This window comes from Squalius cephalus (assembly GCF_949319135.1).
Source record: "Squalius cephalus genome assembly, chromosome: 14".
Lineage (NCBI taxonomy): Eukaryota > Metazoa > Chordata > Actinopteri > Cypriniformes > Leuciscidae > Squalius > Squalius cephalus.
Window position 1 is genome coordinate 31,178,209 of NC_137135.1, and position 19,848 is coordinate 31,198,056.

The following is a 19,848-nucleotide window of genomic DNA, read 5'->3' on the forward strand; positions in this document are numbered from 1 at the left end:
AATGTGAGTTATAGCCTACACAGTACATTGACATTTTAAAAGAATATTTCACTTCAAAATTAGAATTCTAAATGATAAGGATGAGTAGTAACTGCACACAAACTTCTGGCATATGGTGAATGCCCCAAGTTTACTTGCGGAAACTAAACTTTTTCTGAAGACATCTGAGAAGTGCTCTGGATTCCTGCTGTGAATGAATGGAATATTATTTATCTGTGCACATAATTTTTTTGTAAAAATGTTTTTATTCATGTGCTATCATAATCTTTAAGCAAAATATCTTCCCCTCCCTCTTGCAATGCCATCTCTTTTGTTTACTGGCGTGAGGGTGGGACAATGTCACTCACATGAGATCCACCAATAGCAAACCACAACCATCCAATTAATACTTTATGGACAAAATCAAGACCCGCCCTACATTTTTTCTTGTTCGAGAAGCTGTTTCATTTAGATTTGGGTTGGATAATAAAACTGAAACACCTGGTTGCAGACTACAATCATTTATTATTATGGTGTAGGGCCTTCTTTTATGGCCAATTCAGCATCAGTTCATCTTGGGAATGACAGATACAAGTCCTTCACAGTGGCCAGAGGGATTTTGAGCCATTCCTCTTTCTTCACAGTGGCTAGATCACAATGTGATGCTAGTGGAGGAAAACATTTTCTGACTCGCTCCTCCAAAACACCCCAAAGTGGCTCAAAAATATTTAGATCTGGTGACTGTGCATGCCATGGGAGATGTTCAACTTCACTTTCATGATCATCAAATTACTTAAACACAGCCCCACCTTCAGGGTACAAAGTTTGAACCATTGTGTGCACATGGTCCTCCAGAATGGTTCGGTAGTCCTTGGCAGTGACGCACCCATCAAGCACACGTAGTGGGCCTAGGGAATGCCATGATATTGAAGCCCAAACCATCAGTGATCCACCCCGTGCTTCACTCTGGACAGCAACAGTCCGGGTGTTGAGCTTCTTTGGGGCTTCTCCACACCGTAACTCTCTCGGGTGTGGGAAAGGTGGACTCATTAGAGAACAGAACATGTTTCACATTGTCCACAGCCCAAGATCTGCACTGTTGGCATCAATGAAACTGACATTTGGCATTGGCATGAGTGACCAAAGGTTTGGCTATAGCAGCCCGACCATGAATATTGACCCCGTGGAGCTCCTGACAAGCAGTTTTGGTGGAAACAGGAAAGTCGAGGTGCGCATTTAATTCTGCAGTGATTTGGGCAGCTGTGGTTTTATGTTTTTTGGATACAATCCGGGTTACGTCTCTTTCAGACAGCTTCCTCTTGCGTCAACAGTCACTCCTGTTAGATGTGGTTCGTCCTACTTGGTGCCGGTTGTATGCCGATGGTATAACATAGCTCTCGATACACCACAGGGATTTTCTGTCCTGGTCAGATGAGCCAGCGAGACACGTACCAACAGTTTGTCTTCTTTTGTACTCTGATGTGTCTCCCATCATGTTGTGTGAATTCATTGCAATATTTTATGTACAGCTGTGCTATTGCTCAGCTAATTCAATCTTAACTGTCTGCTCTTACCGATGGAATGTAAAATCAGTGAAGATTGGCCACATATAGGTTTGAAACGTCAAATACTATATTGGCCAGTGTTTAAGTTTCAGTGTCCAACTTTTGTAAGTCACAATATGGAAGAAAAGACTATCACAACTTCCGTTTCATGCCGACTTTAAATCCTGGAGTTCCGACTAGGTATTTTTACTACATTAACATTATGTTTTTAAAAGACACTTTCTTAATATTCATAATATGATGATTTTAATGGTTAAATTATTTAAAATGGTTGTGTAATTTAAACAACTGTAAAGTATATTTATATATAAAATCTTGAATAGACTAATGGTGTGGTGACCTGAGAAATTAAAATTCTGGCCAATCACACGGCATCTCTTAAGGGACACAAACCACAACAACCAACAGCTTCTTCACATCAAAGCAAAAAAGTTTAATCACTTTCCACACCTTAATTATGACAACAGCTAGTGCTATGTCAGTTTAATGATTTCTAACATTTTTTAGTAGTTACGTAGTTTTAGTTACAGGGTCATTTTCAAGAACATTTCAGAGATCATGAGAACTGTAGATGAAATCTGTTAGATTAAAAAACAAATCTTATGCAGGGCATCATTTTAGCCTGGTTTAACAAGCAACAATCTAGACGTCTCACACAACAAATAAATCAATTGAAATCCCTAATATTTAATTCACAAGTTCAAATCATTAAGCTGTAAACGTGTTCTGTAAGGAATGTTCTGCCTTCATCCCGCACCGTTAACGATGACGCTTCAGAGTTGGGAGATGTGCTGTTCTCTTCCTCACGCTGCTTCTATAGAAGTGTCTCCGTTTCGGCCCTGAGGCTGAGAAATCAGAACAGACACGAGAAAGAGACCTTTACGCTCTTGAAACAATCTCACAACACCACAAATTTAGTTTCATCCATTAGGGCTGGGCAGAATTTAAGAAATGGCTCACAGGATGCTGAACTGGAATTTGAATTGGAATGACAGAAAGATGAATTGCAATGCAATGAAATTCAACTGTCTCACAACAGAGGAATATATTTGGTTTTGCAGAAAAAAATTTTTCTACATTTTGAACAATATAAGCAGCACTCTATAAAATGAAAGTTAATTTAGTAAATATTTTGAATAATGATATAATATAATAGAGCATTCTACAAAATGAAAGTTAATTTATTAAATATTTTGAAAATATAATATGAGCATTCTACAAAATGAAAGTAAATTTATTAGTTTAAATAATATAATATAATATAATATAATATAAGCATTCTACAAAATTAAAGTTAATTTATTAAATATTTTGAAAATATAATATGAGCATTCTACAAAATGAAAGTAAATTTATTAGTTTAAATAATATAATATAATATGAGCATTCTACAAAATGAAAGTTAATTTATTAAATATTTTGAATTATATCATATAAAATAATAAGAGCATTTTACAAAGTTAATTTTAGTTTATTAAATATTTTGAATATATTATGAGCATTCTCCAAATTAAAGTTAATTTATTTTGAATAATATCATTTAATACGAGCATTCTACAAAATGAAAGTTAATTTATTAAATATTTTAAATAATATAATTAATATAATATAATAACTCTACAAAATGAAATTTAATTTAGTAAATATAAATGAAGCATATGATTGATAACTCATTTATTAAAAACTATTTCATTTATAGCATTTTCTGGAAATAACCCATATATTTGATGTATTATGATTTATAATTAATTGAATGGTACACAACATTATCTTACATCATATGTGTAGGATTTGTCGCATGTCTGAATAAATACCTTGACAAAGATGCGTGAAGGCAGAAACCGGCGCAGGAGTTGACTGGAGATGTTTGGAAAGCGCATCAGGTTGATGTTGAGCTGAGGGAGGACTTGATATCCCGCCATCAGAGGATAGAAATTATACAACATCTCCTGTTCTCCACCCGGCAGAATCCTCATCCGCACCTGCACAGACACAGAATGAGAAAGACCTCCTGAGTAAGTGAGTGTGGTGGCAATATAAAGATAACATTGATTTGTTGATGACCAACAACATTTGTATTTTTTATTTATCATTTTATTTCATTTGCCTCTTGTTGGGTTACCTTTCTATGAGGATTTTGCTTCACTCTCTGTATAGTTTTCAGACACCCTTGGACTAAGTGTGAGTGAATTTACTCTGGATCAGCATTATTAGTTAAACCAAAACTAAAACTAAAACCATAAAAAAAAACATTTTCATTACTTGAAATAAAATAAACGTTAACTGAAATAAAATAACATGCCAAGGAAACTTTTTTTCAGCTAGATACCAAGTAAACATTTCTTATTTTAATTTAGCCGTTTACACATGGTATTAATATGCGTTTTGGTCGATTGGATCACAAGTGGACGACTCTAAATACTGGTGTAAATGGGGTCTACAAGTTTTCAGCTTGCCCACTTTCAACCACTTCCAGATGTAGCCGAAAACGCATTTGACCGGATTGATTTCGTAGTGTAAACACTCATGTGGTCGAATGTGTTCGAACAGTCACAAAGACGCCTACTCTGCACCTACTGACCTAAAACGTGAACATTATGGGAAGCGCTCTAGCCAGACAGGATTTAAACTTTGTTGAGGATTTAAAACAAACCATGCACAATGTTCTTTCAATGTTCATTCCTGATCTTTCAATGTTCATTCCTGATTTCTAACACACACGTGTGTCTTGCGGCTGTCAGAGCAGAAACGAAAGCTAATGCTCTCCATACGTTTTTCTGTCGTCTCCGGTCGTGTTCATATGTAAATTGCGCAAACTTATTTTGTCCATTAGATCGAAAGATCTGAAAAAACAAACAAACATACATTTCCCTGCCCATAGACCTTCTCCTCGAAGAAATCAGGTGGTAGAAAGTAGACAAAAGAGACCGATTAAAATACCAGGTGTAAACGGAAATGTGTCTCTCTCGTCTACTTGTGATCCGATCGGCTTAATACCAGGTGTAAACAGGGGTTTGATGAACAGATTGATTGTAAATTCAAAATAAGTTATTAAATTAATCAAAATAAGACCGAAATAGTGATATACTGTATGTTATCAAATCGCAATTATTAAATCAAAGGCTGTGATTTAATTACAGAAGTATATAGTATATAGCATTTGGAGACGCAATGTGTGCTAGGTTCACTTTCTTTACATTTACATTCACATTGTGGACAGAGGTTCAGAGCCTTTCACCAATATTTTACCAAAAAGGACTTGAGGATTTGATATTTTAAAAGCTTGAGAGTTTGAACGTTTGAAAGTGAACAATTAAAACATTAATATTTGTATTGTAACTTGGTGTTAGTTGGTTCTTGTAAAGAGTGAACCCAACTGTGAACACCCTTAGAATGAACTATTTCCATTTGCAGTACTTTGTTTTTTGTGTCTGTATGTCTCAGCAGTTGCAATATGAGACAATTTTTATATGAAATGAACACTAAAAAGAGATTACATATATTTGATCTGTTTACTTGCAAGTCATTTGACCATTAATAGACATCAAATCGCTATATATGCCAATCACAATACTATTCATCAAATAAAATGTATGTGTTGTGAAGGACATATGAAGCCAACTTCTGCTCTGACCTGTTTGAGTCCACTAAACATAAATGCATCGCTGGGCTCCACACTAATCTCTACATCCTGAACCAGCCCGGTCCGATTCTCCAGATGGTACCGGACAGGTAAAGACTCGCGCACACAACCAAACGATGGCAGCTCTACAAAAAGAGGACGAGCAGAATGAATTTATAAGCAACAAAACACAGAAAATAAAACTGAATTAAATTTAATATAAAAACTTAAATTGAAAGTTTTTGTTAGACTGACCTGCATGGACATACAGAGGAATATTCTCTACCATCACATGCGGCAGAGTAATGATCGTTCTCACCACTGATGTCTCAGCAGATGCTGATTTTCTGGATAAAAAAAAGTTCATGCAGGAAATTAGCATTCATCAAATAAACATATACATTTTCGTTACTTGAAATGAAATAAACATTTCCTGAAATATAAAAAACTTAAACTTATTTTAATTCAGCTAGTTGCCAAGGCATTGTTTCTCACTTTCATTTCATGTAACTATTTACATGGCATGAAAAAAAGGAAAATCATCACTTTCAGTAGGAACATTCTGGGTAAATGTGAGAATACAAGAGCGGCATCACCTCTTCCAGGAGATGACGTAGTGTCCAGAGGCGACAGTGCTGGTGCCGTTCTGAACAGGAGGACATTTGAGCAGGAAACACTCACTGGCACACTCACTGGTCTGCAGAGTGACTGGACACCACAGAAATGAATCGCATCAGTGAGTATATTTACAGTACTAACAGCGAACAGGAGTTCCTTAAATACTGTCTGCACGAACAAATAACTAAAGTCGACAAAATGAACACATTTATTAAAATATAACCATCAGAAATAATGTTCCCCCACCTCCTTCTACTTGACTCAGGGGCTGATCGATGGCAGTCATACTGGAGGCCAGCTGTACTTCACTGTTCACCAGCTCGATCGGCCATGGAGACGCACTCAAAATATCCATCATCAGCAAGAACGGGATGTCCACATACACACGCTCCAAATGCTCAAACTGACACACGTAAAACAGATTACCAACCTTTTAAAATATATGCTTAAAACTGTGAACATTTAAATGGACAGTTCACATAAAAATAAAAAATTCTGTCATCTATGGAGTGCAACAGTGCCGCCCACTTTTTCAGCTGCGTTGGTTCCGGAAGTATTTTCTCCATTCATTTCTCCCATGAGGATTTCAAAAAAGTTGACGTTAAAGCATTATAAGCCATGAACCAAACCAACCAGCTACATGGTGAATCGTAACATTACAAACTTTGATTTGAAGCAAAGTAGTATCTGAAAAGCAGACAAAAAGGCAAAGTACAGCTTTAATGAGGGAAAGAACTACAATCCCATGAAGCATTGCGAACAGCGTAATCAAATTAAAAACGATATAAAACTACTCATTTAAAAAAACATTTTTTTTAAGTTTATTGCAAAATATGCATATACACTGCTCAGCCCAATTTATTTTTTTTAATTGCGGTTTGGATTTAAATAGGCAAAAGCTTAAGAGGCTATTATTGGATCATTATTGCTGTGATTATTATGTTTCTAGCATGTTGTATGTTTGGCAACAGTTCTAACACTAACTGATGGAGTGTGTAGCTTTTTATTTCTTAAACAACCATGTAGGAAGACACATCATGGCCATATTCCAGGATGACAATGTCAAGATTCATCAGGCTCAAACTTTGAAAGAATGGATGGGAGGAGCATGAAGAATCATTTCCACACATGAATTGGCTCCTCTGATTCCAGATCTTAAATTCACTGAAAGTCTTTGGGATGTGCTGGAGTAGATCTTACAGAGTGTTGGACTCTTGCATTATCAAAACAAGATCCTGACCAAAAACTGACGCACCTATTGATGGAAATAAGAGTTGTGATGTAATTTCCATCAAGAGGTACATCAGTGTTTGGTCAAGAGATCTTTTAGCATGTTTTGCTTGTTTTGACTCTCTGATTTCTCTATGGAAAAATGTAATATAGTTTTACTTCCGGAAGCCGACTGTTGCACTCTATTCATCTTCATGTCATTCAAAACCCATATGAGCTCCAAAAATGATGGAATAAATGATTATGCAAAAGGATAAACGCATCTTGATATGAGAATGTTTAGATATTTGTACTGGAAATCAAGACAAACAAACTTTGTTAGAAAACCTTTTTTTTTTTTGCAGTGTAGGGGAAAGTTCATGGTCTGCTCATCACACATAGCTATCGTATAACTTCAAGGAATACAGCGTACGAGTTGTATGGGCTACTTTTGTGCTTTTTGTCATTTCTGGAGCTTGACTGCTATCAAAAAAAAGAAAAGAAAAAAAAAAGCACCTGAACATTTCCTTTTGTGTTCCATGGAAGAAAAAAAAAGGCATTTGGGTTTGGAACAACATGAGGGTGAGTAAATGACGACAAGTTTCATTACTTAAATCTTAATGTACCATCTAAATGAACAGGTAGGGCAGCTCTTACCTTACTGGACACAAACTTCATGGCCACTTCAAAGGGAACAACCGTTTCTACAGTAACAGTTTCATCCTACAGTTAAAGAACAAACAATACAACTCTGTGAGTGAAACTGAATACCGGTGTAAAGATTATACCACAAGCAAACAGGTTTATGGGTGAAGTCTATGTTTGGCTCTGACATGATCATCACAAAACTATTTCTCAGCATTCAACAAGCAATTGAATGACGGTGTTAGGATTTTGCGTACTTTGTGACACTTGCAGGTGATGTCCTTGCCCTCGACTGTCGCACTCACAGAATAGGCTACGTGAAACAGTAATATTCTGGATCCCGTGCTCACACAACGGATATACAGCGGCTTCACAATCTGACACACAATAAAACATGTACACAATAGACATACAGGAGTCAAGATCAGCTGATGATCAGTTTCAATCAATTTAATCTGTGAGAGTCAGTGAAAAGATGCTGTACCTTCTGTCCAGGTTGCAGATCTCCGAGGGGAATATCAGGAAGCAGGGCAGGATGAGAATCATCACACACCTCAGAGCCATTTAGTGTGATTTGGGTCGACTGTGTGAGATTGGCATCCTGACCTAATTGAAACAATAGAAATATACAATAAACACACAAATGCATTACAATTCGCACTCAAGATCTTCACATAGCACGCGTTTTTGCAATACACTTTTTTTTTTCTTTTTTACCCCCATTTTTTCCATTTCACTCTTTGGTACTTTTGTGTAAGAAACATTTAGTAATTTTTTTAAAGATTTTCATGAGTACCTGGTTTGAGGCCTGCAGTAAGTTTGAGGTCTTTGGCCACAGTGTCCTCTTCTGATTGGATGGTAACAGTCATACAGTACATCTCATTGGTCAGTGTTGGAGGCTCATGAGTCAGCTGTACAGAGATTTTGGGCACTCTGGAGATGATCCTACAAGGCATGATGAGAAAGAAAACATAATTTTATGTTTATAAATTTGAAACTGTATTCAAAAGAGGCACTTTTAGGAATGTGAATTAAGAAAGTAACTTGACTTTAAAGTTATGCAATAGCATGCATTTAAAGTTCTATTTTATAAATGCATGTTTTTGATCTTATCCATTCATGTTTATTTATTTAAATGTTTTGAGATCATAATTCTTAAAAGGATAGTTCAGCCAAAAATGCAAATTCTGTCATCATTTCCTCACCCTCATGTTGTTCCAAACCCTTTCGTTCATCTTCAAAACACAAATGAAGATATTTTTACAAAAATCTGAGAGAATTCTGTCCCTCCATAGACCGCTACGCAACTACCACTTTGACACTTCAAAAAGTTCATAAACTAGTCCATATGATTTGAGCGATTCATATTCATATAAGCTGTAGTTGCGTAGACTGTCAATGGAGGAACAGAAATCTCTTAGATTTTATTTCAAATATCTTCATTTGTGTTTTGAAGATGAACAAAAGACATGGGGGGTTGGAATGACATGAGGGTGAGTAACTGATGACACTTTTTTCATTTTTGGGTAAACTAACTCTTTAATCAAAACATATCATAATTTTTGTCAACATAACTTCTGTTGAAACGACAGACTTCTCTCTCTGGTGACACATGATGAACTTCTCCAATCATTTAATCCTTTTAAAACCTGCCACTTTCCTACAATCGACTGCAAGCTCGCATTTGCCTCTACCCAATGAAAAACAGATGAATAGAACCATACATTTTTTAACAATAATCTGTTACGATCGGATGCAAGAAAAGATCTGTTGCTTCTGATTCATGGGGATTTTAATAATGAAAGAAAATTAACTACACCAATATTTTTCTATACTGACTGACAGTGACATTCTACATTTCCTAATAATTTTTTTCAACTTACATAGTGCTGGACTGTATAGACACTGTGTCCCAATCCACCTGTTGCTCTGGGAAGCGTGTCCTCTTCTTAAAGCAGCGGGACGCCAGCAAAGTCTCATGGGAAGAAGCTGCATCCCCCCAGCCGCCCCGCCAGGTCAGATAAACGTAGCGGCCGGTCTCTCTGCCTAACATGAGTCCCACACTCGTGATCTGAAAGACAAAAATAAAACAAAACACTATGTACAAGCTGTGGCACCATTAGATCTGTTGAAATTAAGTCAATGAAAATGTATATTTTACCTCAACCTTCTTTCCAACATCTTCCGTTTTGGCTACAAATTTGAAGCAGTATTTGCGGGTTTTGCCGGGGACGAGACACATGTTCTCCTGGCTGGAAGATTCTAGAATGTCCTTACCTTTAGAGGCGTCCTCCAGCAAACAGTATTGGTTATATTCCTGCAATTCAAATGTCGCCATTAAGAAAAAAGCCAAATGTCAGGGAGTGATGTGTGTCAGTGTTAGGTGTGCTGTACCTGGTTGCTGAGGCTAACACACAGTTTTGAGAAGCGCACAGGATGTGGACAGTCGGCTCTCACATAGACGTGTAGCTGGACAGGCTCATCTATGTGGAAACTAGGGGACAGGAACTTGGCTTTGCACTGAACTGAGAGGAGGACATGAACATAAACATACACATCATTACATTTTGTTCCATAATGTCAGCCAACATAAAAATAATAACATATACACTATCGTACAAAAGTTTTTTAAATGACGAAAAATACTTTTATTCAGCAAGAATGCATTAAATTGATCAAAAGTAGCACAACTGTTTCAACACTGATAATAAGAAATGTTTCTTGAGGCAGCAAATCAGCAGCATATTAGAATGATTTTAAAAGGATCATGTGACATTGAAGACTGAAGTAATGATGCTGAAAATTCATCTTTGCCATCAGAGGAATAAATTAAAATATATTGAAATAGAAAAGAGCTATTTTAAATTGTAAGAATGTTTCACAATATTACTGTCTATTTTTCTAATCAAATAAATGCAGGATATATTTGCTGCTTGCTGTTAGTTTTTCAGGTTTTGTAATCAGTGATTTAGACCGATCAGCTCCAAAGCTCACCAAAGGGCGCATAGTCCTGGACCTCAATGGTGATCTCATTATTGCCGGCCAGAGAAATGCGGTCACTCCACAGTGACTGGGCCGCCTTCACGGAGACCGGGTCACAGTCTGGTTCAGGCTCTGGAACTTCATTCTGGCAATAGCAAAAGAAAATATCAACTTTATAACCCCTACTAACACACCATATCTATCTACAGTAGGACTTTCAGAATATTAAGTACAAAAAACATAACATATCAACATTTTTCAAATATATTGCCAAGCCCTCTGAACAATATTCCCATACATACCATGAGCACTTTAATCAGATTCTTCTCAATCCTCGACTTCTGCTCTTCAGGGAGGATAGAGGCTAAGCGCACACATATACACACATATAAAAGTTAATACAGTCACTTTTGAATGTGGTGAAGCTGAGAGTCTACACATGGTTTTCATATACCTCTGCCCACAAGCTCCATGGAGTAGGTGATGTAGTCTTTCACTTGACCCATGAGGTAGGAGCACTTCAGAGCCGTGCACAGGATAGACGTCAGCAGAGACCACCAGCGCTCAGTACGGTAGTCACACATGACATAATCCAACAGTCTGAGGAGTCACAATACAATAACTCATATTAGGAATACAGAGCTGTATCTGTGTATACTGGGGTAGGGTGTATTCTGAATTTAACTCACTTTAATGCTTTGGTGTAGTCTTTTGCATGATAATACTCCTCTCCCATCTGAACCACTTCATAAGGAGACAGCAAAAAGAGAGAGCAAGAATGTTATTTGCTTAACTATGCAATTAAATAAAGAACTGAAAATGTTTGAAAGTGTGTTTCTGGACTAACTGAGATGGCTCTTCATTCGTGGACACTTGTACTTCTTAAACTGGGCGACAGCATTACTGAGGAGAGCAATGATCAGCTCCTGACACCAGAAACACATATATACAACCATAAGGAGAGAAATATTGCTGTTAAATATAATATATAACTGTTCAAATTCCTAAAAAGGCCCTTAGCATTCCTTATAATTCCTTACTCCTCATGACTGACTCACTTTGAGAATTCAATACTTTCTGACCTGAACATTCACATCTTAAAAAACATGAGTCTGAAATCAAATTCACAAAAGAACCTGAAGATATAACTTAATGTATGTCATGAAATAACAGGTATTGCAGATATCCCACCGAGTGAAGCACATCTCTCTCTTTGACTTGAAGAGCGAGGATGCCTTGTTTCTCCTTCTCAGAGTCAGGAGGGTCAATGCCTGAGGGTCAAAGGTCACTGGGTCAGAAATAAGACTTCATAACACCTAGGTACAGTTTGTAAACTTCCAAGCTTCATATTTATACATGACACCAACAACTCATGCCATTTTACTATATTTTAAAGTTATTACTATTTTTAACGTAAGCTGACTCGACTCACACATAAACTATTTGGATGAATAAAAACACTTCTGGTAGAAAAAAAGTAATTTCAAAAATTATATTTTGTATAAAGTCTATTTTAAGGAAAATGCAATAATGACTTTTAATAGTCTTGGAAAAATCTAATCAGTAAAGTTTTGCAATATAATGGGCATGTTTAGAATATGGCACTAAAAATTAAATGTATTATTTCTTGTTTTATTGTTGTTGGGGCTATTGAATTATTTAATTAATTTTATTGACGGCACATAAAAACCCAATTGGGCAAGCAGAGTTTTTTTTTTACATTACAGTAATGAGAATTAGTTTTTTTTATCCACATTATGATAATAATGAGTCAATATACTTAAAAGTCATGAAAATAAAACAAATTAAATAATAAAATATACAATAAAATAATTTAATATTATATATAATAATTTGGGGGTAAAACACAACATGTTCTTGATAGGTTTTGTAAGATTCACCCAAAGACACAGATAGATTCAGAAAGGGTGATAGTGCTTCCCAAGCCATTACTCACTCTGATGTCCCTGTCTCCAAGGTCTCTGTCCGTAGAAGTCTAGAGCTCCGGAGGGGGTCTCTAATGGGTCGGGCACAGGATAGCCCACACCTGGCTGGAACACGACCATTTCGCATCACAAACTCAAATAAATGCAGATGACATTAATGATGCATTGCATTGTGGGTAGCAGTACCTCATGACCACAGAGCTGTCCCGCTTGCTGCTTGCGCTCCTGAGCATAATAAGCACCCTGTTGATAGTAGAACCCTGGGTTCTGGGTCTGGATGGCGGTGAGGCCCAGTTTAATAGCTTCATCGAACAGATCACCAAATGACTGAAACCTACAGAGAGAGAAAGAACAATCAAGTGTGTGCATTTATGAATAAAATTCGAATTTATATGTATTTGTATAGCACTTTTCACAATACATATTTCAAAGCAGCTTTACAGAAAATGCATGCGTCTACATTACAGTTTAGAGTAATTTGTTATCAGAGGTGACTGTGTCCCAAGTAATGTCCATGTGTTAGAAATCTGAGATAATACAAATCATGCAGTTAGCTAACATCATGTATTCATTTAGACAGAAACAATCTCATTAAAGCAGTTATTACAAGTTGTGATCATAATGATTACAACATATAAAACAAATCAAAACAAGAGGTCAGCAATAAGTGGAATAGCTTTTCAAAAATTAATAATTCTAAACTTCTAAAATTAGCTTTTCCTTTTTTCTACAAGTCAGTATTACGTTTGTTGAGCAACATGCGTTGAAAACATTACGCAATGAGGCATTTGGTGTAGTGTTGAAGGATGGTCTAAATGATTGCTAGGGTGATACTTAAAAAAAAAACACCCACACTTCTTTACTTCTTGTTCTGGTGCCGAGATATGTCTGGTTAATTGAAAATATCCCACTCCCTCTACAAAAATAATTGTTCTGCTTCAGAGATATCCCTCTCACTCCCACTCCCTCTCAATCTGTCTAAACAATGGGCAGGACATAAACGAACCAGAAACACAAGGCATCAATAAGAGTACTTCAAAAAACTATAAATCATAGTCAAACTGTGACATGTTTTAGATCTGTAATTACACCCAAATCACTAAAACCCTTTACCATAGATAAAATCTTTGTCTAAGAACATGAAATAAGAATGCATGCATATGGGAGGGTTGAATCTTACTGTTTAGACATCCAGGCGGTGTGTTCAAACGCCAGCTCTGCACTTCCAATCTTCTTCTTGCAGAGGTCGATGTGTTTGCGGAACTGAGCGATGGCGTCCAGGGGGGTGTTGTGCTGAAAACAAAGCCTGCAGATCTGTGAGAGAAGACCACCACTGTTAGACACTGAACCAAATGCAACTGAACATGACAGTGCTGTTTATAAGAAAATGAAAACAGGAAATGAACAGAGTTTCCTGTGCAGTATTTACAGCTGTTTAGATGACACCTCATACTGGCCGTGTGAAAGCACCACTCACACTTTCCTCAGAACATCTAATAATCTAGTTTACCTTGTAGTTGATGAATCCAGCCATGGTTTTGATCTCAAGCATGTTGGTTTCATGAGCTCGGAGTTCATGAATAAGAACATAAGCAGTCCTGTAATATCTGTGAGACAGAACACACAGAATGTGTGAGGGTCCTTATGAATACATACTAAATATTTATTTAGGCAATAGACCCTAGTCAGTGTAGTGCTATATTTACTTTTTGACAGGAATGAAAACGAGGCTGTGAGGGATAGAAATACAGTGCGTTCAATCGAATGTACTGTTGTTTAACATACAGATTGTTCAGCTGAAGAAATGTATTTAGGATAAAAAACATTCAGTAGACAAAAACTAGACAACAGTTTTGCCATTTGTGAAATTATGTGATCTAGGGCTTTTATAGAGTGCGTTTCATTGTAAAGACTGTGGCTGCATCCAAAATCACATACTCTCTTGAGCAGGTACTTATTTTGAATAAGCTATTACTAAACGACTGCTAAAAAAGTATGTTCTATACAGTATGAATGTGTGTAATACGACTGTGATCTGGGCACACTACATCTGCCATGCTGTCATTAACACGTGACCAACCAGCGTCAGTTACATCGCTTCACTTCCATTCACAAATCCTCTCCTGTGGCCTCAAGGGATAGTAAAGTGTCCATCATTTGCACACTTCAGAATCTTGCTGGAAGTAGTAAGTCATCCGGGTACTTTTTGCCTACTCCTTTATGAGTACATCTAAATTCAGACATACTTCTTTTGTCACATGAAGTCACAAAAGTTGTCACTTTTGTCTATATAGTAGGGAAGTATGTGATTTCGGATGCAGCCAGTAAGTTTATCCCTCACAGCTTTTTCTTCATATGCGTTAAATTCATTCCATGTTAAAAAGGTTTTCAAACCCTAATGCAGGGAAATAAAATGTAATGTAAAAATAGCAATGTAAAAACTCCTGTTAACAGCACTTACTTGAGGGCGTTCTGAGTGTCCTGTTTTAGTTCACTAAAGAAGCCCATCTTAAACTGGTGCCTGACAAACAGCAACTAGAATTCAAAGCATTCAAGGGTTTTTCAGAGGTTGGGCTTTTTCACACTCAACAGATGACTAACAAACCAAGAACCATAATAAAAATAATGGTCACACTTATAGTTTAGGTGCTTATTAGCATGCATATTAGGATATTGGCTGTTTATTAGTACTTATAAAGCACATATTAGTGCTTTATTCTGCATGACCATATTCTACATCCCTTAATCCTACCCAATACCTAAACTTAACAACTACATTTCTTACTATTAATAAGCAGTAATTAAGAGTTTATTGAGGCAAAAGTCATAGTTATTAGTGAGAGTTGGACCCTAAACTAAAGTGTGACCAAAATAATAATTGTGGAGTACTTATTTTGCATGAGGCATCTGCATGTCCTATTCTTTATGTAGGCTATGCATTTAAAAGATGTCGCTATTGTATTGGTTGTAATGCCTCTATTTGAGTGTTATGAACTTCACATACTTGCACAAAGGTTAAAAGTCATTTATAATGAATTCAGGTGTTTAATTTTGGAGTTCAAGAATGGGCTCCTAGTTACCTGGTGTGTAGTTTTGTTGAGGAACTCCTTGTGAGATTTCACTCTCCTGATCTCATTATAATAGTAGGTCTGAGCATGTTCGTAGAATGCATTCTCCAACCTGCACGCAGATAAATACACCAAATTAAAAATTAATGAAAAAATGCACAAAATTGTGTGTCAATCGTTTCCGTCACTTTGTGTCATGTATTCTGGGCTGCGATTGAGGCAGTATATACAGTTTTTAGATTTTTTTTTAATTCAGTGATTTAGTGAAATACCTTTATAAACATAACACAAAAGTAAAGAAAAATGACCTTATATTTATGTTTTTTGTAGACTAAAATTACTTTTATATTTATATAATTATTAACATATTATTCATTTTTATTGTTGAATGCTAATGAGTACTTAGCAAAGATGCGTTTTGGTCGATCGGATCACAAGTGGACGAATCTAAATACTGGTGTAAACGGGGTCTAAAACGTTTTGAGCTTGTCCACTTTCGACACTTCCAGAGGTAGTCGAAAAAACATTTGACTGGATTGCTTTCGTAGTGTAGACGCTCATGTGGTCGAATGTGTTCGAACAGCCACAAAGGACCACCTACTCTCCGCCTACTGACCTAATGTGTAAACATGATGGAAAGTGGGCTAGACAGACGGAATTTAAACTTAGACCCTCCCCTTGAAGAAATTAGGACAGAAGTGGTTCAACGTGGATAAAAGAGATTAAACACCAGGTGAAAATGGGTATGTTTCTCCCTAGTCTACTTGTGATCCAATCAAACAAAATGGATCTGATAATAATACCCGATGTAAACAGGGGCGAGACTAACCTAATGATGTACCCCACCAGGTGGTCAGTATGGGGCAGGACAAACAGGGACTTCCCAGACAGGTCACAGGCACCACATAGAGCAGAAGCCCTCTCAGACGCCACCAGATCTTCACCTGAGACACAACCACACCTTTACCCATTAACAACTAGCCAAGACACAGATTGAAGTCCCTGAAACTCGGATTTTAGATTTGTGATACCTGGTGGGAGAGGAGTTTTCTTCTGAATCAAAACAACAGCAACCTTCGTGTTTCTTCCCTGTAAACTTGTCCTGTGAGAAAAAAATATGTCTCTGATCCGACATCAACAAACAACAATTAAAAAAACCTGTTTGGATTTGTCCAAAATCTCTATTTTGTTTCAAATTTGGAGTTCAATTGATTTTTCACCAACCATTAACAAACGTTTTTGCACCCATGTATGGAGATTTACACTACTAATTAAAACTTTAGGGTCAATACAATTTGTTTGTTTTTTAAAGAAATTAATACTTTTATTCAGAAAGGATGCATTAAATTGATCAAAAATGACAGTAAAGACATTTATAATGTTACAAATGATTTCCAATTCAAATTTTTTTTTAAATCACAGTTTCCACAAAAATATTAAGCAACTGTTTTTGATATTGATGATAATAATAAATGTTTCTTGAGCAGCAAATTTGCATATTAGAATGATTTTTAAAGGATCATGTGACACTGAAGACTGGAGTAATGGTGCTGAAAATTCAGCTTTACATCACAGGAATAAATTGTATTTTTAATCAAATAAATGCAGCCTTGGTAGCGACCCTCCCCCCCACCAACTTTAGAACAACAGGGAAGCTGTTTGTTAGATGACTAGTTGACAATCATGACTCGTTTATAAAACTTTACCTGACAATTTCCACTTTGGTTGCACATTCGGACTGCTTTTCCTTCCATTGCGGATCATCCCAGTCCAGCTCATAAAACAGCACGACCAGCGCAGGCACCAAGTTGAGATGTTTGTTCATCCAACCCGTCTTCAGAATCCCTTTAGGGATGTACCACTCGTACGATGTTCTCTGACAAGAAAAGAGAACACAAAAGCCAAGTGGCAAGAGTTAAATTAATTTGTTTTCCAAGTAATAAACTTGGGTACGACATGTATGTAGACTGTTTGATGATGACACCTATTGAATCGTCGGCTACAACACAAGTTAGTTGGCTATAGAAGAATAAAAACTCATCAGCATACGGCTAGTGGTAAACAAATAGAGCCAGATGAATTATACTTTGGCAATTGTTCAATTGGCTAGAGTTCTTACTAGATCAAGAAAATATGATCATATAACACCGATTTTAACATCACTACATTGGTTACCTATAAAGTCCCGTATTAATTACAAGGTATTGCTACTGACTTATAAAGCCCTAAACGGCTTAGCTCCAGTCTATTTAACGGATCTTCTATTGCCCTATAATCCATCGCGGTCTTTAAGATCACTAAATTCGAGGCTTTTAGTCATACCTAGGATATCCAGATCCACCAAAGGAGGGAGAGCATTTTCACATTTAGCTCCAAAACTCTGGAATAGCCTTCCTGATACTGTTCGTTGCTCAGACTCGCTCTCCCAGTTTAAAACTAGATTAAAGACGCATCTCTTCAGGCAGGCATTCATATAATATTCTTAATCTTACAGTTAAATCCGGTCTCTAGTTCATAAACGCCAGAGGAGAACTGGCCCCCGACTGAGCCTGGGTTCTCCCAAGGTTTTTTTTCTCCATTAGGTCACCTGATGGAGTTTTAGGTCACCGTCAGGTCACTTGATGGAGTTTTTCGGTTCCTTGCCACTGTTGCCTTTGGCTTGCTCAGTTGGGGATATTTTGGGAATATTAATTTATTTTTATCAATCAATAAATTCCACTAGAAACAAACCTTGTTGTATTATTTTAATTTAATACTGTGAAGCTGCTTTGATACAATTTGTATTGTGAAAAGCGCTATACAAATATACTTGACTTGACTTGACAATTGTGGTTTTTATGTCTGCTGAAAAAAGGTTAGATAGGCATGTAAATTTTGCAACTGGAGTTTGAGGCGCCATTTCATCTTGCATTTTTGTATTGGCTAGTCAGTAGACAGCAGCAAACACACTGAGAGATGATCATGCTAAATTTATGACACTGTCAGAAAATGATCGCAGGCTATCTTTGGTCGCAAGCCGTCTTTAAACATCTCTCACTGTCCAACGTAGGACCACCGGTTAGGAGCCACGACCACGGAAATCACCACGATTGGTCATCTTTCATCTGGGACAGCCCAAAATCGTACATTGTGTCCCTGGCATAAGACATTTCTAAAAAAAATCTTTAGAAGGTTTCATAGCTCTTTTGTCTCACCTTGGTTCTGCACTTTGGATACTCATGGTCTCCTGCCAGAACTTTGAAAGAGATAGGTACTCTGTCTGCCCGCCGGTTGGTACAGAAAGCATCCCATATGGCTCTGTGGATGGCATTATAAACCACATCCAGGCCTGTCAGAGCCACAAAGGCCATGGGCCTGCAGCACAGCTCTGGAGGAAGATCCCATTGCGCTGGACTCATGATACCGCCTGACCAGCAAAAACAATCAACACAGATCAAGTCAATACACACAGAAGTGCACAGACTTCTAAATAACAATCAGCTGAACACAAAGAGATAAATGACCGTGGTTTATGGAATATGGAACATGGTTTATGTTCAAGGATCCTGCAGATAGTGACTTAAACAACAGAAAACTCGGAACATGAAGACAGTTGCTTAATGACACACCGAAACATGCGTAACGTTACATAAATTATTTTATTTATACTTGAGAAGTCTGCAATTTGGCTGCAAACGGTCGAAGGATAAACCGCAAAGCATCTGATCCTTCAGTTGTCACCCGTGACAGCTGATGCTATTCTGTGAATGCTAAAGCTAACAGCCAGTTAAATAGTATTAATATGCCTAGCGCTGTCACTTATAACGAGCAAACATTAGTCTATGCGCTGGAATGTATTTACCTTTAGGTTCAAATAGTGTTTTGCACGGTTTTCAGCAGGCTGGCCTACATTAATGTTCAGCTCTTGCTTATAATTCAAACCCCACCTTCATCATCATAACATATGACTGCTTCTTCTTCTTTCTCTGCGGCTTTTTGCGTCGTTTTCCAGAAGTCGCGCCTTTTTGGCGCCACCTGCACTTCACCGGCTCTATAACAGTTATGAAAAAATTGCATACATATGTCCAATTATTTCCTAATTAAATGCTCCACATGAACCCAAACTATTTGAGTGGAAAAATTATAAATGAAATTATTTTCTTGAGCTGTCCCCTAGTGTTTTATCGTTCCCCCATGTTTTCCTATATAAGATAATATATAGCGCCCCCTGGTGT

The 19,848-nt window shown here is 37.1% G+C and overlaps 1 protein-coding gene across 2 annotated transcripts; it reads right to left on the bottom strand.

Annotated features, from left to right (window-relative positions):
- Positions 1 to 1,955: 1,955 nt before the first annotated feature.
- trappc11 (trafficking protein particle complex subunit 11) lies at positions 1,956 to 19,788 on the bottom strand. 2 transcript variants are annotated; one of them, XM_079893182.1, is made up of 30 exons: positions 19,561 to 19,788; positions 18,829 to 19,040; positions 17,341 to 17,510; positions 16,666 to 16,736; positions 16,464 to 16,578; positions 15,647 to 15,746; positions 15,028 to 15,101; positions 14,077 to 14,173; positions 13,747 to 13,880; positions 12,753 to 12,900; positions 12,578 to 12,671; positions 11,812 to 11,891; positions 11,468 to 11,546; positions 11,310 to 11,364; positions 11,075 to 11,220; positions 10,923 to 10,984; positions 10,633 to 10,765; positions 10,033 to 10,163; positions 9,800 to 9,955; positions 9,522 to 9,709; positions 8,435 to 8,583; positions 8,123 to 8,244; positions 7,896 to 8,015; positions 7,651 to 7,716; positions 6,031 to 6,187; positions 5,763 to 5,874; positions 5,422 to 5,513; positions 5,179 to 5,312; positions 3,359 to 3,526; positions 1,956 to 2,389 (listed from the first exon to the last, which is right to left on the bottom strand). In XM_079893182.1, the coding sequence occupies exons 1-30, from the start codon at positions 19,688 to 19,690 to the stop codon at positions 2,348 to 2,350; spliced, it is 3,537 nt and encodes a 1,178-aa protein (XP_079749308.1). In that variant the 5' UTR covers positions 19,691 to 19,788; the 3' UTR covers positions 1,956 to 2,347. The 2 variants fall into 2 exon arrangements, with proteins under 2 accessions (XP_079749308.1, XP_079749309.1); XM_079893183.1 differs by having other exon boundaries at positions 19,476 to 19,603.
- Between the last annotated feature and the right edge of the window lie 60 nt (positions 19,789 to 19,848).

Excerpts from the sequence above, each read along its gene's own strand:
- trappc11 (XM_079893182.1), bottom strand. The coding sequence starts at position 19,690 with ATGCAATTTTTTCATAACTGTTATAGAGCCGGTGAAGTGCAGGTGGCG. Across the intron at positions 17,511-18,828 it reads ATCCAAAGTGCAGAACCAAG|AGAACATCGTACGAGTGGTA; the intron begins GTGAGACAAAAG and ends TTTTCTTGTCAG. Across the intron at positions 15,747-16,463 it reads CTGGTGGGGTACATCATTAG|GTTGGAGAATGCATTCTACG; the intron begins GTTAGTCTCGCC and ends ATCTGCGTGCAG.